This window comes from Echiichthys vipera, assembly GCF_963691815.1.
Source record: "Echiichthys vipera genome assembly, chromosome: 18".
Lineage (NCBI taxonomy): Eukaryota > Metazoa > Chordata > Actinopteri > Perciformes > Trachinidae > Echiichthys > Echiichthys vipera.
In genome coordinates this window covers 14,123,047-14,142,112 of record NC_139843.1, presented here as the reverse complement: position 1 = coordinate 14,142,112, position 19,066 = coordinate 14,123,047, and the positions used below count along the sequence as shown (strand labels likewise).

General features: G+C 41.1%; 1 protein-coding gene across 1 annotated transcript in view; it reads right to left on the bottom strand.

Moving 5' to 3' along the window:
* The window catches only part of ankfn1b (ankyrin repeat and fibronectin type III domain containing 1b), a gene marked incomplete at both ends in the record, with an annotated part of 113,892 nt that overhangs the window by 93,742 nt on the left and 1,084 nt on the right, over window positions 1-19,066 (bottom strand). The window contains 2 exons of the mRNA XM_083932263.1: window positions 8,563-8,801; window positions 12,963-13,144. Of these exons, the coding sequence (XP_083788389.1) occupies window positions 8,563-8,801; window positions 12,963-13,144 (421 nt within the window). The remainder of the gene's footprint in view (window positions 1-8,562; window positions 8,802-12,962; window positions 13,145-19,066) is intronic.

Genomic DNA, 19,066 nt, shown 5'->3' with positions numbered 1-19,066 from the left:
CAACCTATAGTGAGAAAAACCTTTGGCTGATACATTTCAAAGAGCAAATCTTGAGACCTGAGAGAGCTTTGAGCACCACAGGAAGCGCCCACTGAAAGGCTGCTCAGTCTGCCTCTGCCACCTCACACCCTGCATGTGAATCTTTTAAGGAGAGAATGATTGTACACCATGAAGTGGTGAGTGTAGTAGTGGTGAGACTCCCTCCCGACAACTGGAGAGTCGGCTGGGGTCGTGCAGCGTTAAAGGCAAAGCCCGAGGTATTGCACGTCATCATGTTCGTCACCCAATGACCCAAGTTGTCGCAGAGCTGCCGCTGCTGTATGCAATCAGAATTGGAGGATGAGTATGACGAAAAGACCAAGCACATCCTGTACGGCCAAGTAGGTTCATGTAAAGCCCCCGCTGAGAGGCTGCTCGGTAAGCCTCTGTCACCTCACACCCTCTTGAAGCCTGTGGCATTGCACGTCATCATGTTTGTCCTCCAATGACCCAAGTTGTCGGAAGATCGGCGGTTCAGTCCCTGGATCCCATGGTCTAGATGCCAAAGTGTACTTGGGCAAGACACTGAACCCCCCAATTTCTCCTAAAGGTTGTGCGATATGTGTCTGAATGATGAGATTCCTGATGAGTAAATGGCATTTTGCATGGCAGCCTCTTTCATCAGTGTATGAGTGTATGTGGCAGGAAGAAAAAAAGTAGAGTAGTCAGAAGTTTGGAAAGGTGCTATATAAGTACAAGTCCATTAACTATTTAAGCCTCTGCCACCTCACACCCTGCATGACGCATTTAAAGAGAGAAGAGCTTGAACACCATGAAGTAGTGAGGTGAGAGACTTGCTCTGTCCAGGTCATCATCACCTGACGACAACTGGAGAGTCAGCTGGGGTTGTGCAGCGGTAAAGGCCAAGCCTGAGGCATTGCACATTATCAAGTTCGTCATCCAATGACCCAAGTTGTCGCTGCTGCTGTATGACTTGGTCACGTAAATCAGAATGCTATTTGAGGATGTGTATTACGAAAAGACTACGCCCATCCTGCGCGGCCAAGTAGGTTTATGTAAAAGTCATTTCTCTGCAGAGAAGCATGGTGAAGCCTGTACAGGCTGTTAGATGGCAAAGCCAGGGATAACACAACCAGAGAATTCAAAGTACAGTGTGTAATTACACAATATGTCCTGTTGTTAAAAAGTCTGATTTCTGACTGTAGTTGAAAAGAGAGATTATTATACATCATCATTAGCGTACTATTATCTTGTCACAATACCAGAATTGTGCAAAAAGAAAAAACTATTTAGGCTTTCATCCTTCTTTCATTTTATAGACAAAGTCACAGATTTTCCATGTTGGTTGCTCTGTGTAGCCTTGGGTTGAAAATCTGATTGTAAGATTGCTTTTTTTTATAGCTTCGATACTTTAATCACTATTAAATGTGCATATAGTACTATTTTGAAACGTGGTATTGAAAAATATTGAAGTACAGATACTTTTGACTACGTTAGTGTACTACACTACAGTAATCCTCTGAAAGAGCTCCCATGTCAGTAAAAAAAATAAAAAAATTCAGCACTGGCTGCTGGGAGAAAAGACGGAAAGAGTGGAGAAAGAAAGTGAAAGGGGGGAAGAGAGAGATAGTGATTGAGCGCTATAAAGAGAGACAGATCGGGAGTGGAGCAATTCTGAATCTACATAGTTAATGAACACCATTTTACTGGTTACCAGTGGCAACTAAAGGGGCTGCAGAAAACATTCCCATGCCATTCTTGGTCTGTTTTGGGTGAGCATGTGTGTGTGTGTGTGTGTGTGTGTGTGTGTGTGTGTGTGTGTGTGTGTGTGTGTGTGTGTGTGTGTGTGTGTGTGTGTGTGTGTGTGTGTCAAAGAGGTCTAACTGAACTGAATGAGTGGTATATTTCTCCCCCGATTTTAGGTCAGTTAACCAGAATGTGGTTCTCTTTCTTGACCAAACTCACGTCTATTAAACCAGAACTACAGCCTTTTGGAAACAGGGAGAAGTAAAAGGAATAGATGGAAAATAGTACACTACACAGAGAGGGAGAGGGTGGCTGAAAAGGGTGATGAATTATGTGTGATGTGAGTTGTGTGTACAGGAATTCGAATAAGTGCATATGAGTGCGGACAAAAAAGCCAACCGTAACCGACCTAACCATAAATGCGCCTTTCCAAGCCAGACCATTCGAGTCGTGCACTTTTCTGAACCTAGCTTTGATTCTGAACTTTCACCACTGCTTTTGGTGTCCTAAACTAAGTTGAGCCACTGCAGTTAATGAAAAAGTATGTGCTTAAATCAGTTTACATAAAAATCCTATTTTACTGTGGTTATTCATCCATCAGTACCAGAGGAGTGTGCCAGCTGAAAAGATGGAGGGTGAGCACAAAAGCTTATGAACCATACTCAAAGCAGTGACTTCATTACTTTATAGGTCTTTGCCTGCTGGGCCACCAGTTCACGGCCCCGAAGGGTCTTTCTTATCTTCCCTGCTTTTTGCCTGCTGCTGTGCATTCCAATAAAAGTCTCCATAGATATTGAACGTTAGCAGTCAAACTTTGGCTCCGATGGCGGTTATGACTGTCCACTGCGGTGTCTGTGCGTTAGTCATCTCAGGATGAATGAGTCACCGGAGAGAAACCTCAAGCACCACCCAGGTAACAGTTCAGCCACACACACACACACACACACACACACACACACACACACACACACACACACACACACACACACACACACACACACACACACACACACATTGCACTGAGATGAGTAAGGTGAGGGATTGTAAGGAAATACTTCCATTGCACAGTGTTATGCTGCCACCATGTGGCCAGTATATGGATGGACAGAGCTGGCAGAGGTTGAGAATTAAATGACAAAAAATAAAATGAGTGACATATCTGTACAAAAAAATATAATTAAGACCCAGGCGACAGATTGCTACTGCTTAGTGGTCCACTAAACTGATGTGAATATGTAACATTATTATGAAAGCACCTACATGCCCTTGGTACACCTCTACAGGTGCTCCCAATTACTTTGGCTAATTAGACCTCTTGTGTGGGCGTGTAAATCTCCTGATTCTAATGTCTTACATCTCTTAGAGCAGGACGATTACTACCTGCCTATTTTATTTGTGCACATACTTTATTGAACCTGAGAAGAGGACTAATCAGTTAGAATGAGAGAAAATCTATGTGGGTTTGCTTGACCTTTAAAAAGTCTTTACAGTTAGGTGTGTTGGTTTAGAAATCGGAGGAAAATAGGTACCCCGAAAAACAAACTGAAACACACAAAAATGCAATGCATGGATTTGATAGATATTATACAGCAGACAAGGAGCGCCTAAAGTTAGAATTTAAAAAGGCAGGTGTTCAGATAAAAAAGTGCCAATGTGGCAGATCAGTGATACAAGCGGAGCAGATGTGATTGAAAGAGAGCCACTTCATCAGCACTGACGGAGCACATTGTTTTCAATCCTCCTCGCAGTCCTTACAAGCATATTGATTTTTCATACAGGCAATTTGAGATTTCAGTTAAGCTTATTTGTGTGTTGCACAAATAAGAATAAGCTACATGCAAATGACAAAATCCACAGCAGAGCCCATCTGCTGAGAATAGATTTGTAAACTGGATCAGCCTTCCACACTGCTAGAAATATGGATGCCAACACTGTTGAATATGAGGAATGTTCCTGCTTTACAAGGGAACATGTGAAGCTAATTTGTTTGCACTGAAGAAGCTAAATCAGTGGTGGTTATACAGTAATCTTCAGCAAAACAATATCACAAGTTAAATATTTTCAAAGAAGGAATATCTATGTAAGTAAGATTTGTTTTAGCTGCTATTGGTGACCAAATTAGCACTGTGGCATGTCAGCACAGATGCATACTTATTGAAGTACCTTAACTGATACTATGAGCTCATCAAGCTAATAAGGAATGATTAGCCAAGTGACCACATGCCAAAATTGTTGTTCTACTTCCTATTATCCTTATGGAGAAGTATGTCACAGACCCATTTTTATTGGGTATCCAATCAGCAACGCTATGATATGTGAGTTAATTTTCCTAATTCAAATATGCTTAGCAGGTTCGTTCAGCTCAGATGCTGTTTGTGATGATGTCTAGCACCCCGTCTCTACCTTCTCGCGAACCTTGACCTGAAAAAAAACATTGTGTTCACGCACTCTGGCTGAGGGAAAGACATAGATAAAGACGGTATGGATTATATCACAAGAAGCAAAAGGCTTGGGGGAGTTCCCATTGCCATGCCCTCCCCTGACTCCACGTGGGCCCACATTGTGGGGCTAATTAACCAAGTAATTACTGTGCTAATGCTGCAAAGGCCTTGAGGCATCCTGTTTTGATTGAGGCCACTGGAAGTTGAGCAGCTTGAGGGAATAGTGGAGATCTCAAACTGCTGCCGGTGCGCCATTCAACATCTGTCATCCCTGGCCTTTCAGGGAATGTGTCAAAGTGTGTACTTGTTGTTGTTGGTGTCTGAGAGGTATACACTGTACACATGACATTTTCATGATAATGAAACCTGGTCCCTTAAATGGTATTATACTTTTGTCTCACTACCAACAACCACTTCACCTTTTAATGACTGTAATCAGAGAATTAAGTGGCTGTGCACACTGAGGCCCTCCACTACACCTCCCTACTGTTATCCAACAGCATGAAAGCAACTCATACTGTATACACACTGCTCTCTATAAGAATAATTATCAGATTTGATTGTCAGTGTAATCACTACAACTGTAAGTGGTAGGTAATGTATCTACAACCCTTAAGTCCATCCTTATTATTGTTATTTAAGGCAGGAAAAAGGGGTGGCATACATTTTCTGATAATTTCATTTAAACTATCCTAAACTTTGTTCAAGCTAAGCTAATGTTAAAGCTCCATTGTGTTGTTCTCGCATCAGTCTTGAATCGAGACACTTCCTATAATCTGAAGGGTTGCTGATACAGCTAATCCTGCAGACAATAAACATCCCAGCCGATTTCAACTCACTTTGCCGGTCAGTACGGTGCTGGTGTAACTGACTCTCCCGTATATAACGCCACGCACCCACTTTGACAAGCCACTTAATGCTGACTATACACTATCCCGGCATCCTAATAGTAGAAAACCAATATAAGTACAGTATATGGCAGCAGTTGACACAGAATCAATTTTGTAGCAGGTTGGTGGACCAAACTCAGTCATTCATATCCCCTTCAGCCACTCAGGTTAGCACTGAAACAGACAATACTAACTCACTGCTTCATGCACCTATTTTGACTGACTATCTTTTGAGGTTTGCATATCATCTGAGGATGTATCAGGTGTTGACTTAACCAATGACAACAAATACAAAGCCCCATGATTCATTGCAAAAACAACTCATTGCGTCCAAAAAGAGCTTTAGTCTGTAACACAACACTGGTTGAAACAAATTAAACATAAACAGGTGTTGGTCTGTTGCCAGATGGTCAGACAAATTGCTTTGCAGAAGCTGTATGGATACTCATGGAAATCTTTGAATAGGTCCCCGCAGTCCCTACCTCGGGTGAATGCTTTCTGTAAAATGTGTTGGTTTACAAACAGATCCAGTTGTAAGAGCTGATAGTTCTGTATCACTTCTAACTTTCCCCATTACAACCTCACCAATGTCATTTAAGCATGATATCTGAATTTACGCAAGATGTTTTCTGGCTAACTTTCAGGTCTGCGATGTGCATGCTTATGAATGATTATGTGTGAGCACACTGTGCCTGTTTCCTGACAGCTGATTCCAAACAGAGATTCAACCACAGGGAACAGTGACATATCTCTTAAACCGATCCAGACGACCCACAGCCCTTTTCACCAAAGCAACGTGCTGAATATCATTCGCCTCATTGGACAAACTGGGTACCACTGAGTTTCCTGCCAGTACTGTGTAAAGAGGCCTGCATGTGTGTGAGTACATATCATGTACATGATCTGTTTGAAATTCATCTTGTGCATTTCCTGTGGGTTTCCTGTAAATCAATCAACTTGTGACAAACAACTATTTGCGTTCCCTGGTTTATGAAAGATTGGAGGAACATTGACTCCCCTTGTTTGATTTAATAGAGATCCGTTATGAGTCACCTCCTCAACAGAGTGTCAGACAGAAGTGCTGCAAATCAGCACAAACAAAGCATTATGTAGTTACAGCCATTCAATCAACAGGAATGATACGGTCTGTACTTTGATTACGTGGTTACTCAGCCCCAGCTGTGTTTATACACATCCATATATGAATAAAACTCACACACCCATACATATTTATAGAGGTAATGACTGAACTGCATTATGTCAAAAGATTGAGAGTACGTTCACAATGAAAACAATACACTGTCAATGTATTTTGATTGTACATTTGAGGGGAAAAAAGCTCCTTGAGATTGGTGACTATGTCTTTTTTTTCAAATGGACTACTCCTTAGGGTATAATTTGCCCTCATCTTAAGATGCTCATAGGTGCTTGAAGGTGACTTCAGCCTAAATGTCAAACCAATACCGTGAAACAGTGTGAGGAATGAGGTGTGACTCCACATGAAGTGAGTGGCGTTATCAGGCAACAAACTCTTGCTGTTCTGCAGACAGAATTGTTTACAGTGTCACAACAGGAGATGGTGCTGGCTAGAGATACCTGATATTTAAGTCACATCCATTTACAGAAATAACTGTGAGGAAGTGGATTACCTTTATTTTCATTTCTCTAGATAAAGCACTTCCATATCCTACAAATGCTATTCAAATGCTGGAGACGAGATGATACTGTTACGCTGGATGATTTAATTTCACCATAATGCACAGTTTGGGAACCTTACAAACAAGGGGTTATGTTTTGGGTATTTAATAGTCACATTCTTCAATGTAACTCAGTATGTTCTGCTGCTGTGTTGTTCTGATATCAAGGCATTGTTGCTCTGCTGTGTTGCTGTCAACCTCCAGAGTGTGTGACACCTCCATGTGGTAACATTGCAGCTAAGCTGAGTGCCTTTCTAGTTTCTGTCAGTTTTCCATCTGGCGTGCAAAATTGCAGTCCCTGCGAAGCTGCACAAAGAAGGGACGGTGAAAAAGCATCCACTGAATGTTCTATATTGTGTAAACTGTTGGATATGATGCTATACTGCAATATCACAGCACAGGAATAATGCTTTTCTGATACTGCCTCTAATGTTGTGTACTATTACAAGACAAGACTGTGTGACATCTCACCCCAAAACACGCGTGGCAGGTCATCAGGTCCAGTGCTGTCCCCATTGCACCAAACAGCAGTGGTATAAGTTTGTAAAAATGTGCTTCTTTCCTTTCTTTTTCAGTTCAGTGACGATCTCCAAGTTTGACACACAAAGCACTCCAAGTCCATCTAAGTCCACAAGATGTGTCAAGGATGAAAAGTTCTTTCGAGCTCTGACATGTGAATTTCAACTGAAATCCAGACAATTCTTTCAACTACTTATGTCTAAAGATGACTTCTTAAAAATGATTCCCTCAGCAGTGCAATCTATTCCTTTTCAATCACATTTAAGACACCACGCATCCACATCCAGCACTATTCTATAATAAAAAACGTCTCCCACCAGACTATAACCAACCTATACTGGTGTCCAGTTGCACCTGTGACATTGGAGAATCAATTACAAAGTTCAGGCTGCTAATGAGGTCTCCAGTTACCTGATCCAGTGACCAAGAGACAATATAGAGGTCTTCAATCTTTAATGCGTATTCACCAAGCCTGCTGCCCATACCTGGCATCACTGTTGACAGCTTGAGTGACGACATTTTGAAAGGTCCCATATTATGCTAATTTTCAGGTTCATCCTTGTTTACATGCTTCAATAATCTCATTATTTTTCTCATACTGTCTGTCTGGATAAATCTGTATTCAATCTCTGACTGAAACACTCCGTCTTAGCACCTTAGTCTCTTTAAGCCGCTCTCCCATAAGAAGCCCAGTCTATTATGGTTGGTCAGTGTTTCTGGGTCTTCTGCTCCGTCATTGCAGCCACCTGCTTTATAATTTTTAAAAAAGACATTGGAAACCTCACATTTAATTGTTGAAATTTCATAACTGGAGCGATACTAGTCATGTGTAATTATACCCTTTGTTTCAGGGGTATTAATCATTTCAATTTGATTGATTTGTTAACAAAAATGAAAGATAAATGGGGGTAAGAGAGATTGTGAGTGAAAAACAGTAAGACAGATGTGAGGTACAGAGGGACAGAGTCTGTCTTCATTTGAGAGCAGCTGTGAACGTCTGCATGATCGCACATTCTCACAGAAAGAAAGAAAACTTAAGCCAAGTTCTGCCAAATGACCATATGTACTTTAACAACCTCTGAAGGATATCCTTCAATCCACTCAACCCTTGTGCCGTTGTATGGTCTGAGCATATGGACCTATGATAGTGTGTGTGTGCGCATGTCAGAAGGAATTCCCTCCTTTGGCTAGGAGATGTGTGAAAACTAAGATTTTTTTTGGAGTGAAACTCGTACCTCATTTTAGTTAAAAAAAAGGTATCTGACTTACAAACTTTCTCTTCAGCTTGCCCTTGCTGCCACGGGTCGGCTTGTCTTCGACGACAGTCGCAGAGCTGTAGTCAGAGCCCATGTCCAGGTGGTCATCTGCTGAGACGCTCTTGCGGAGGTAGGCAGCTCGTGCTCGGAAGTGGGAAAAGGGCGACTGGGAGCGAGGGCGGGCCTCTGTGCTCCCACCGTGCCCGGGCTCGTCTTCGCCCTCCATGTCGTCCTCCAAACGCCACAGCTCCCCTGGAGGAGAGAAAATGGAAAGAAATAAAAAAGGACAAATGATGAGATCAGAGAACAATAAGAATGGAAACAAGAGAAGAAGAAAAGAGAAGGAATGAGAAGGGCTGGAGCTATATGAGAGCAAGACAGCTTGGACAGATTGTGAATATGAATTTCTCATACAATTATTGCAAACTGTCATCCACTGATTGCGTTTATGAAACATTTCCTGAATGTAATCAAACTTTCATTTAAGGTGGATCATTTTATAACCAAACATTATTCTCCGCCTGCCTCCTTAACAACATGATTATGATTCTGTACGCTCGAGGGGCGGTGGCTCTGACATGATGGCTGTGCTTTCAGTCAAACAACAGAGCTGGATGTGTGCTGTCAGAGCGTAGCTCCGCTGAACTAATCACAGCACACTTTCATCGCTCTGCATTTGATGTTCCTCAGACACCCATGTCAGCGGCCACTGCATGAATTACAGTACTCGTAAACTCTTATTGGTCTCTCCGTTACTTAGCTGATGAATGCTTGGTAAGTTACAACAACTCTGTCCATCAAGGTGAGGGACATCGATAAGTCATTTCCGGTGAAAAAAGCAGAGGTTTTTTTTAGATCTCATATTGATTACATATTTCTAATTAAAGCTGCAGTAGATAATAGAGAGACCTCTTCTTGCAGCTTTCCCTCTCCCCTTTGTCCTTAGCCAATAGTAACGCTCTCTCTAAAATGACCTGTTATTGACCAAGTCTCCTGCTACAGCTAGATTTTCTAAATCCTGAAAACAGAAGTCTAGTTTCCTCTCAGAGCACTTGAATTATAATATGATGATAAGATTAGTATGGATTTTCCCATAAATTATATATCTAAACCATTAACGTATACCTAAAACAATGGCATGGCACTGCAAATCACAAACAGGCTTACTTATGTTTTTACATCTCTTCAGCTAAGTAGCATTTCTAACACTGTAACCTGAATAAGTGCAATTTTGTAAGCTTTTAAGGTATTTAAGTTGCTTACGTCAGTGAACAGAAAGAGCGGCACTGCCCCTTGAAACTTCATCAGTAAGTAAACACTTGTTTCATAGGAGTGCCTTTGTAGCTCAGTGGTTACAGCGCACGCCATATTACTGCAACGTCCCGGGTTTGATTCCAGCCTTGGGACCTTTGCTGCATATGCCTTTTCCCATTTCCAGTCTCTGTCTCTACACTGTAATTGACAGTGACATTATTATAATGAGTGTTATCCTCACGTCCTAAATTTAATTGTTAGGAGTGACTTTCCAATGATCATCAGAGTGTGAAATATTACAGTATCAGCTCCACTGTCTGAGCAGCAGCAAAAACCTATCTGGCTTCAAAAACTGAGTCAAATAACACTACAACAAAATGACTAGGCTGCAACTCCCAATGAAGCTCCGAGGCGTACTTGTCCCTAATATGGGCTGTTTCTCAAATCTGTGAATGAAGAGTAGCTGGGTTATAAAACAACTTGAATTTCTAAAAAAAGTTTTCTCAGCACCACGAGAGAGAGAGAGAGAGAGAGAGAGAGAGAGAGAGAGAGAGAGAGAGAGAGAGAGAGAGAGAGAGAGAGAGAGAGAGAGAGAGAGAGAGAGAGAGAGAGAGAGAGAGAGAGAGTGGGAGAGGCAGCATCATGGCCGATGACAGTGGTTGCTAAGCAACAAGGGGCCACGTGAGACCGTCTCTCTCAATTTGATATTTGCAACAGAGCAGCAGTAGGGCAGGGGAAAACAGACGGAGACACAGACAGACAGTCAGACCCAGACGGGTAAAGTGAGGACATAAAATAGAGCAATAGAGCTAAATAAACCAATCACAGGGAATGTCATTCAGTCCAGGATCATTAGAAGTAGTAATAGTAAAGATTTATGGGTTTGGAGCAGTGAAGGCTGGGAGTAGATCAATGCTTCTTTACCAAAGTGGGGTTATTGAGGACAACATCCTCATAGTTCAAACAAGAGAGAGGTTGGGAGAGTGAACAATAGAGAGGGAGAGAGAGAGAGAGAGAGAGAGAGAAAAAGAGAGAGAGAGAGTTTTTTTTCTTTGATTAATTAACTTGAACAATTGCATGCTGAATGAAGCGCTTGTTTTGTACTGAATTTAAGGGTCCCAAAATGATGCTCATTTTGAGGTTTATATTTGTATTTTGGGTTTCTACTGGAACATGTTTACACGCTTTAATGTTCAAAAAGCAAATCGTTTTCCCATACTGTCTGCCTGATACCTGTATTCACCCTTTGTCTGAAACACTCTGTTTAAGCACCGGTCTCTTTAAGACCTCCTCCTGAAAAAGCCCAGTCTGCTCAAATTTGTCAACGTTTCCGGGTCTTACGAATCTGTGCTTTCGGCGTCTCTGCACCGTCACTGCACTTCAGCTGAGGAATGACTGTAACGACTCTGTAGCGGCACTTTTTACCATAGAATGACAGCTCGTTTAAAGTCGTAGTTTTTCATATGATAATATATGATTCCCACTCACTCTTGCTTGTGTTGGAATAGAAGATTGGAAGATTCACTTTAAGGTCAATTCATCCAATACTCTAGTTTATCTATGGTGAAAATGAATTTCAGGACTGCATGGTGGCTGTGGGTTTAGCACAAATAAGGTTCTCACTGTGTTGTTTTATTACACTGGAAAACGTTGTGCTGCCCTGTATTGCTGTCTGTCTATCGGTGAATCCAGTGGGACTTTTGTTTACTTCAAGTGAAAGACTTTGCTTTCTTTTAACTTTTAAGTAAAGTTCAGTTTCTAAGATGTTTGCAGTTTCGACAGTTTTTCTGTCTTTGTAAAGTTACACCTACCTTTTTCTCTCGAAAGCTACACAGAGGACAGAGTGCACTTTCAGCAAGTGGGGGGCTGAGGGTGTGTGTCTTGTATTAAACATCACAAATAAGAATGATAGTACCGCAGCATTTTCCCTTATGCCGACACTTGAAATGTGACAATTCTTACCCATTTGGTGGTGATGTCGGGCAGCTTTAAACAGTTGAGTGACGTCAATCAGCAGTGACAGTCCGCTGTCTACCGCGTGTGTCTGTCTGTGCATGTGAATGAGGAGAAGGTTGTGTAAGGATGTGAGGGCTGTGAAGTCTGTCCTTGTCTTGGAGGGTGATTAAGGGTCAGGGAGAAGATTATTTTACAAATGACCCACTTTGTAAATGTCTCAGAGCTTCTACAAGCAGAATCAACTGATGTTTAATTATCTACTCAGAAATTATGAATGTATTAAAACTGTATGTAGGTCACTTTCGATGCAGTTTAAAAGCAAGCGTTTCATATCCTTAAAAAATGTTCAGATGAATATTTACGAATATTTGGCTCTGTTTTTTGGATTTATTAGTAACTTGTGTTCAGTATGAATCAAAGCATTATAGGCCTACTGTATGGTTTCCTTTCACATCAAATCTTCACCACCTGTAAATGTTTTCATCCTTAAAAAAAATCTGTAACACGTCCATAAGATGAAAGCTATCCCTGGCAGCAGGTTAGAGCTTCAGGATTCTCCGTGACACATTTCCCTCTCAGGTATACGGAATTGTGTTTGATTTATAAGCTGAGAGAGGATATGTCTTGCTTGCACACGCTCCTGTAGAGGCAGGAGGCAGGCTAGCTGCTTAGTGCCCTCCATCAGCCGGAGCAAATATCAAAGAAGCAAAGCATTTGTGTAAGTTTGAAAGGAAAATGAAACACGATATGTTTGACCTATCTAAGGCTTTGGTTGACCTCTTTCATCTTGTGTCTCTAGCATGAAATATTTATCTAATCGATAGTTCAAGAAGCACGCAAGCTATGAATTAAGAGGTCATAGAAATGGTTTTGCTGAAACCAATTCCAATTCTGAAACCAAGTACGTCAAACGGTGCTGGTCAGATCAAGACATTTATTTTATCTGTTAATGGTGACTGTTAGTGAATAATTAAGAATTACCTGCTAAATGGTCCCATTTCCTACAACATAAGTCAGGCAGAACAGTCAAATCATAATTGTGTGAACTGCATTTTAGGGGAGATTCCGTGAGTTTACCCAGACAAACCAAGCACATGAAAGAACCGCACACATGCAGTCAATTCTACAAAGTCGCCTAGTGCTGTTTGGTAAACACATATTTCTCGAGCAAAAAAATACTGTTGACTTCCATTTCATATTTACCTGCAGGTGGCAGAGTGCAGGAATTTGGGTGGGTGGCGGTGGCAGGTGGGTTCTTCCTGCGAGGAGGACTTCCACCAATGAGGTCAGAGTGATGGACCCTGGAGACTGTAGGGGACTGGGGGATGCTGGGGAGAGTACGGGACTTAGCCAGTATGGGTCTCTGCAGCTTCCTTTCCAGTGACCTGATTGGACAGAATAAATAGTCAATTATATGGAACGTTTTGTTTCCAGTGATAACAGAAACAATAACAGCTCATAAAAATGTCTATGAAAACTCCCCCCTTCACTGGGAGAACATTAATGGACCTTTTAATGATCAGCCTGATGACAGCACCTGTTTCAATCTTCATATAGCATCTGTTTGAAGTCTGTTAACCTAACCTTTAAGCTATTACTGTGCAATACAATACCAGCACATGTACACACACACTTGAAGACATACTGGTACACACACAGATTAATGAGCAACAGGAGAGCAGCTGCACTGATCAATAGTGAAATGACTTCCACCTCAGCATAATTGAGCTGGAGGCCATTTGGAACACAACCAATAGAAATTGCTTTTTTTATAGAGGTTGATACACACTCTCCGGCGGGGACACCAATCAATAGCCACAATCACAAGATCGGCTTAACGGGAAATTGGTGACAAACAACAAGACAAATGATCTGCATATATCAAAGATGAGACGTGAGATGGCTTTGTATGTCAATGTATTTGAAAAAGAGACACAGATGGGTGTTCTTTCACCATTACTGTTAGTACAAATTGAAGCAACACCCCTCGTTTTACTGCAGTGTTCTGTTGTTTCTCCTTTATCAGAGGAAAATACATTTTAGGCAAGTAGCTGACACAAAAGACGATATATTACTTTTACACTACGGCAGATGTAATTAATATTACATAAAATCATCCCGAAAAATCTGTGTCTCATGTATAATAGAACAGAGATAAGACCAGAAAAAACAATACTGAGTCACTGCAGTGAATCCCCCTCGAACGCCATCTCTGATCAGCTTGATGTGATCAAATTCAATGAAACGCGGCCAGCATTTCCGACATCAGAGTCAGCTTCGCACAAGTGGAAGATGTCTGACCTCCAGACTCTTGCGTGATGATACAAAAAAAAAATTGTTGAGGACATGCAAGCTCCCTCGGGCTGATGTGTTCTGCCGATGAGAAAATGAAAGTAGCGTGCTGATTTTAACATACAAGATTTTTTTTTGTCTCATTTTGATTTTGACACAAACATCAGTGGCAGATTAGTACAATACAATCACACACTGACGTTGTATTGTTTTCCAATCTCTGTCTTCATGTGTTATTGTTTTTTGTTCTCTTACACATCACATATACCTTCATCATATATCACCCCCACACTCATCTTTATTTTCCAAAATGCATACATACATACATTCTTCACTTTCATTTTTAAAGGAAAAGTTGAACATTTTAAGGAGATTGCATAGAGTTAGAAGATTGATAACACTCTCATATCCGTCCATTAAATTAAAAGGAGGCTCGGAGACAATTAGCTTAGCTTAGCATAAAGGGGTGGAAACGGGGAAAGAGCTAGCGTGGCTCAGTCCCAAGATAAAGAAGTATGCCTACCAGCACCTCTAAAACTCACTAATTAACAAATGTATTTGAATTATGCACTGGACTATATCTTGGCCAGGAGAGGTGAATCCCTGGAGTCTCCACTGGTTGCCTGGCAACTTCACAGTGACGACAATACTTCCAGTTTTTATGCTAAGCGTAGCTAGCTTCTGTTGGTCATATTTGATAGATACTTTTAAAATGAAGCAACATTATGAACATTATGAATGTCTCAAATTTGACCAAAGTGCCCATAATACTAGCAACTACGGTATTACAAATCCATGTATCATCCAATGAGTCAATTATATTAGTCTTTGGTCTATTAATGGGATCATATGATTAAATGCTTGACTTTACAAGAGCAGATGATCAATAATCAATTAATTCATAAAAGAAAAACTCTAAATATGCCTGTGTTCATGTGAAATATTGGATGGAGGACTGTTCTGGGATGGCTGGCTCAGGGTGTATTTTCAGGCTATGGGCTATTTATCACTTGGGAGCTATCAGGTAAACAGACAGCAGAGTCAGCACATCCTCAGGCTCGAGATATAAAGTACTGACATCTGCCCACTGTCAGCTTGTAAACTACTCCCCTGACACAGAAGGTGGGTGTTGTAGTTGTGAATATTTGACCTGGGATCAGAGAATCCCTAGATGAGATTCAAAGGAGAGACATGGAGGACCCGGGATGGTCTGATGATGAATAATGCTTTTGTACTGCTGAATATCAGAGGAAGAGCTGATAGTAACTGGATACATGAAAGCCTAGCACACACACACACACACACACACACACACACACACACACACACACACACACACACACACACACACACACACACACACACACACACACACACACACACACACACACACACACACACACACACACACACACACACACACACACACACACACACACTTTGATGGTAATATAAACAGGCAGGTCTCTCACTCCTCATAAATCCATACTGACTTGCATGAAAAAGCATTTGCCAAAACAAAAACACAGGCATACACAAACTCCTCACAGTTGGCCTAAGATAAAATAACTCAGGATCCACCAGTAAACACATGCACACAACAACAACAACACCACACAGTTGTTGGCCTCCCATCAGCACATCATGATGATAACACACTGGGCTGAACAGCCGGCCCAAGCCACACTGACAATTTGGGCCTCACTCATCCTACAAACCTGTTGCTAAGCGACTCTGTCTACAAAAACAGGAGGAGAGGAGAGGAGAGGAGAGGAGAGGAGAGGAGAGGAGGGAGAGGAGAGGAGAGGAGAGGAGAGGAGAGGAGAGGAGATTTATTTTTTGCTTCTGTGCAATCTGCATTTTCACAAAAATAATGTCTTGCCCTAAGTTGTACAAACATCAAGTGCACCGCATGTTTTTCTGTTGCCAAATTTATTATCTCTGCTGCTGCAGTCAAGGGAAACAATTCACTTTCTTTGTTAGAGTCAAAAGTGTTAAAATATGACTATGAGTAAGAATGACACAGGTATTTAAGGGTAGGAAGAGGAGAGATAGAAAAAAAAAAAAATTATGGGATGATGGCGCGATGACGGTGTGTGAAAATACACTGTGTGAGAATACTTGGCGTGTTTAAAAAAGCCCACATGCCGGGGAGCCGCAAACACATTTTGCACATGCTTTGAGTACTCCTCCTCTGGCTCTTTGCTTTCTTCCCTCCACCTCTTTCTGTACTTGACTGGCGCTGATGAGAGCTAAGAAGATTTCTGCTTCCATTCTTGCTGCCACTTCCACATGGACAGGTTTTAGTGCAAAAGATCATGCACAGCAATTTGTATTAGTGACCTAATTTAATGCTTAAAGTAGCACATGCAACCCCTTGACTCTTCTCAGCTGTGCGGTGTAAAAATTGCTGAAGTATTTTCCCAATAGTGAAACCTATTTCTGAACAGTTGAGTAGGGTCATGCATGGCCACTTTATACCCTCAACTCTGACTCATCATTAAGACTTGACTTAATGGGAATCTGTGTCCAGCAGCAAGATGAACGCTGTATGTTGGCGAATGGTGCTGAAGTGAGAACTATCCGTGGTGCTGAATCAACCTTTTTACTCACGTACTCTACATGTGTGTGCTCTGATAGTCTTATGATGAAGATTTCCTTTGTAAGCATAAACCATTTTAGGATTTAACACAGACTGAAACAATTCTGACTAATGAGTACTATACAGTGTATCTTTTTTGGAATGTTTTTCTGAATCCAATCTTAAACATTCTCCTACTGGTACAGCGTTAATGAATGCTCCATTTATTAATGTAATGTTCTTCTGAAGCCAGTTAAATGTGTCACATGGTTATTCATTCCTAAGACAAAGGTACTGCTTGGTAATGAGCCATTCATTAAAAGTCTTATTCAGTATTAGTGTTCTCACTGTGTTTGAATGAAGATGTGTGTTTTGGGGATGAGGTGTTATAGTATCGCCATTAAGGCTGTAAGAAAAAATGAATACACTTGTATTATCTTATTATGTTTTGTGATACTGTCGATTCTCAAAAACACAGAATCGCAATGTAACGCAATAAATTGAATAGTAACCCCTCTATCGTGATACGCATCGCAAGATTCTTGATGCTACTTTTTGTCTTTCTAATCTTTTCCCTGCATTCTAACCTTTTTAAGACATCCCTTTTTTTCACTAAGGGATAGCTGGAATTCTGATCTGCTGAAACCAACCCATGATAGCAGCATTTACAGTATATATCGTAGTGCTGAGTAAGAAAGACTTACTCAACAGGAACAGGACTGACCCTATGAGGCAAAAGGGTATTGACAGATTAACCTCTATCTTCACGGTTCAGTGATTCACTGACTGAAGGGATTGAATGAAGCCGCTTTGAGCAGCTTAACTAACAGGCAGGAGCAAAGGCCAGCCACTGTAGACTCACAGACTTATCCTTTCACATTACAGATTGATGGACATTAACTTGTTCATTACATGACTCATTTATCATCACTCATCATTCATTATGGACTGACTGACCGACTGACTGACTGACCTGTAACTATTCATTATGGCTATATCCAAGTGGGGGCAGAGTTAGTTCCTACCTTATACAAAAAAAAAGTGAAGCTAAAACTACGCTACAGGGATGATGTATTTTTAGGCCAACCCGGAAGTTAGCATCACGCTAATTTCCTTGACAAAAAGCCAATGTGATTTTGGATTAATGCTTACTTAAAAATGTCAAAATTCACAACTATGGTATTTACTGACGTGTTTTGTCCTCGAACAAAAATATGAAAACCTCTTATGCTTGTGTTGACCACATACTTTATTTCGGGAAAGAAAAAGAACATTAGCTAACTTAAAAATACTAATACCAGGTTTTATAACTCATTCCTGCAGCACTCTATTACTCTTTCGGAAGCCAATTTAAGTGTCTTCTATAAGCTGTGAATTTGAATGTCCAATCAGTGGAAAGAAAGGGATAAATTCCACAGCAGTATCACCACAGTACAATTGAAAGATCTAAAAGGGATTTGAATGAGGTAAAAGTCTTAAATAAAAGAATAGCAATTCCAGGTTGACACATCTTCTAGCATTTCAATGGTTTTATTGCACCAAAGGTACCCATAAAGGTTATGGGCTAAAGTCCTAATTGAAAAGTTATGAATATCTCAATGAAATGTGTCAGGAGAGGAATCTTGATGACTTTAAGGCCAATGGGGGCAGAATCACTGTACAGCGTGAGCTCTTGGCAAATCTAAATCTGGAGACGTGGCCATTAATTAGTCTGAGAAGAAGGTGGCAGGTGACATAGGTACTTGCTCGACAACACTGGAATGTTGGACTATATAATGGTGCACTTTCCCTTCTGTTCCTATTCAGTTAGAAACAGAGGAGGCAGAGCTGTCCTGGTCCAGTTCTAGGGAATGAGAATGATAGAAAAAGAAAACAAGAAAGATTGAGGGCAGTGCAAGTAAGATGGTAAAAGATGGACAAGTGTAGGAAGGGGGAGGCTCGTGAGAAAGAGACAGTGAGTGGGAGAGACTGAGACAAAGAGACTGTGGGGATGAGAGAGATGCTGGATTTGTGATGGCAGGGAATCTGAGAGCTTTTTTTTTTGTATCACATGTCCACCCACGTTAACACTTGTGCTGGGAGTGAATGATATGAGATTTGATGGGCATTATTTCAAAGTGTAGAGTAGTGGCAGCTTTTTACATTAGAACTCTGATTTGTACTTTCATCCTGGTTATGTAATTTCATATCAGCTAACAAGCAATTTAATGTGCTTCTTGTTCCCAAAAAAGCGACAAAAAAGAGATACACAGTACTCTTAACTTGCCTCCAAAGTTTTTCCTATAGCAGTCCAACTTTTTCTTTCCCTGAATTTAGGAAGCTAATTGCAGCAGTGTCCATAGCAAAGCACGCAAAATAAATTTCAAGGGTGTGAATAGCTTCTGTGTGACATAACAAGCTGGGTGTTGCAGCCTACCTGCACAGTCCTATTCAC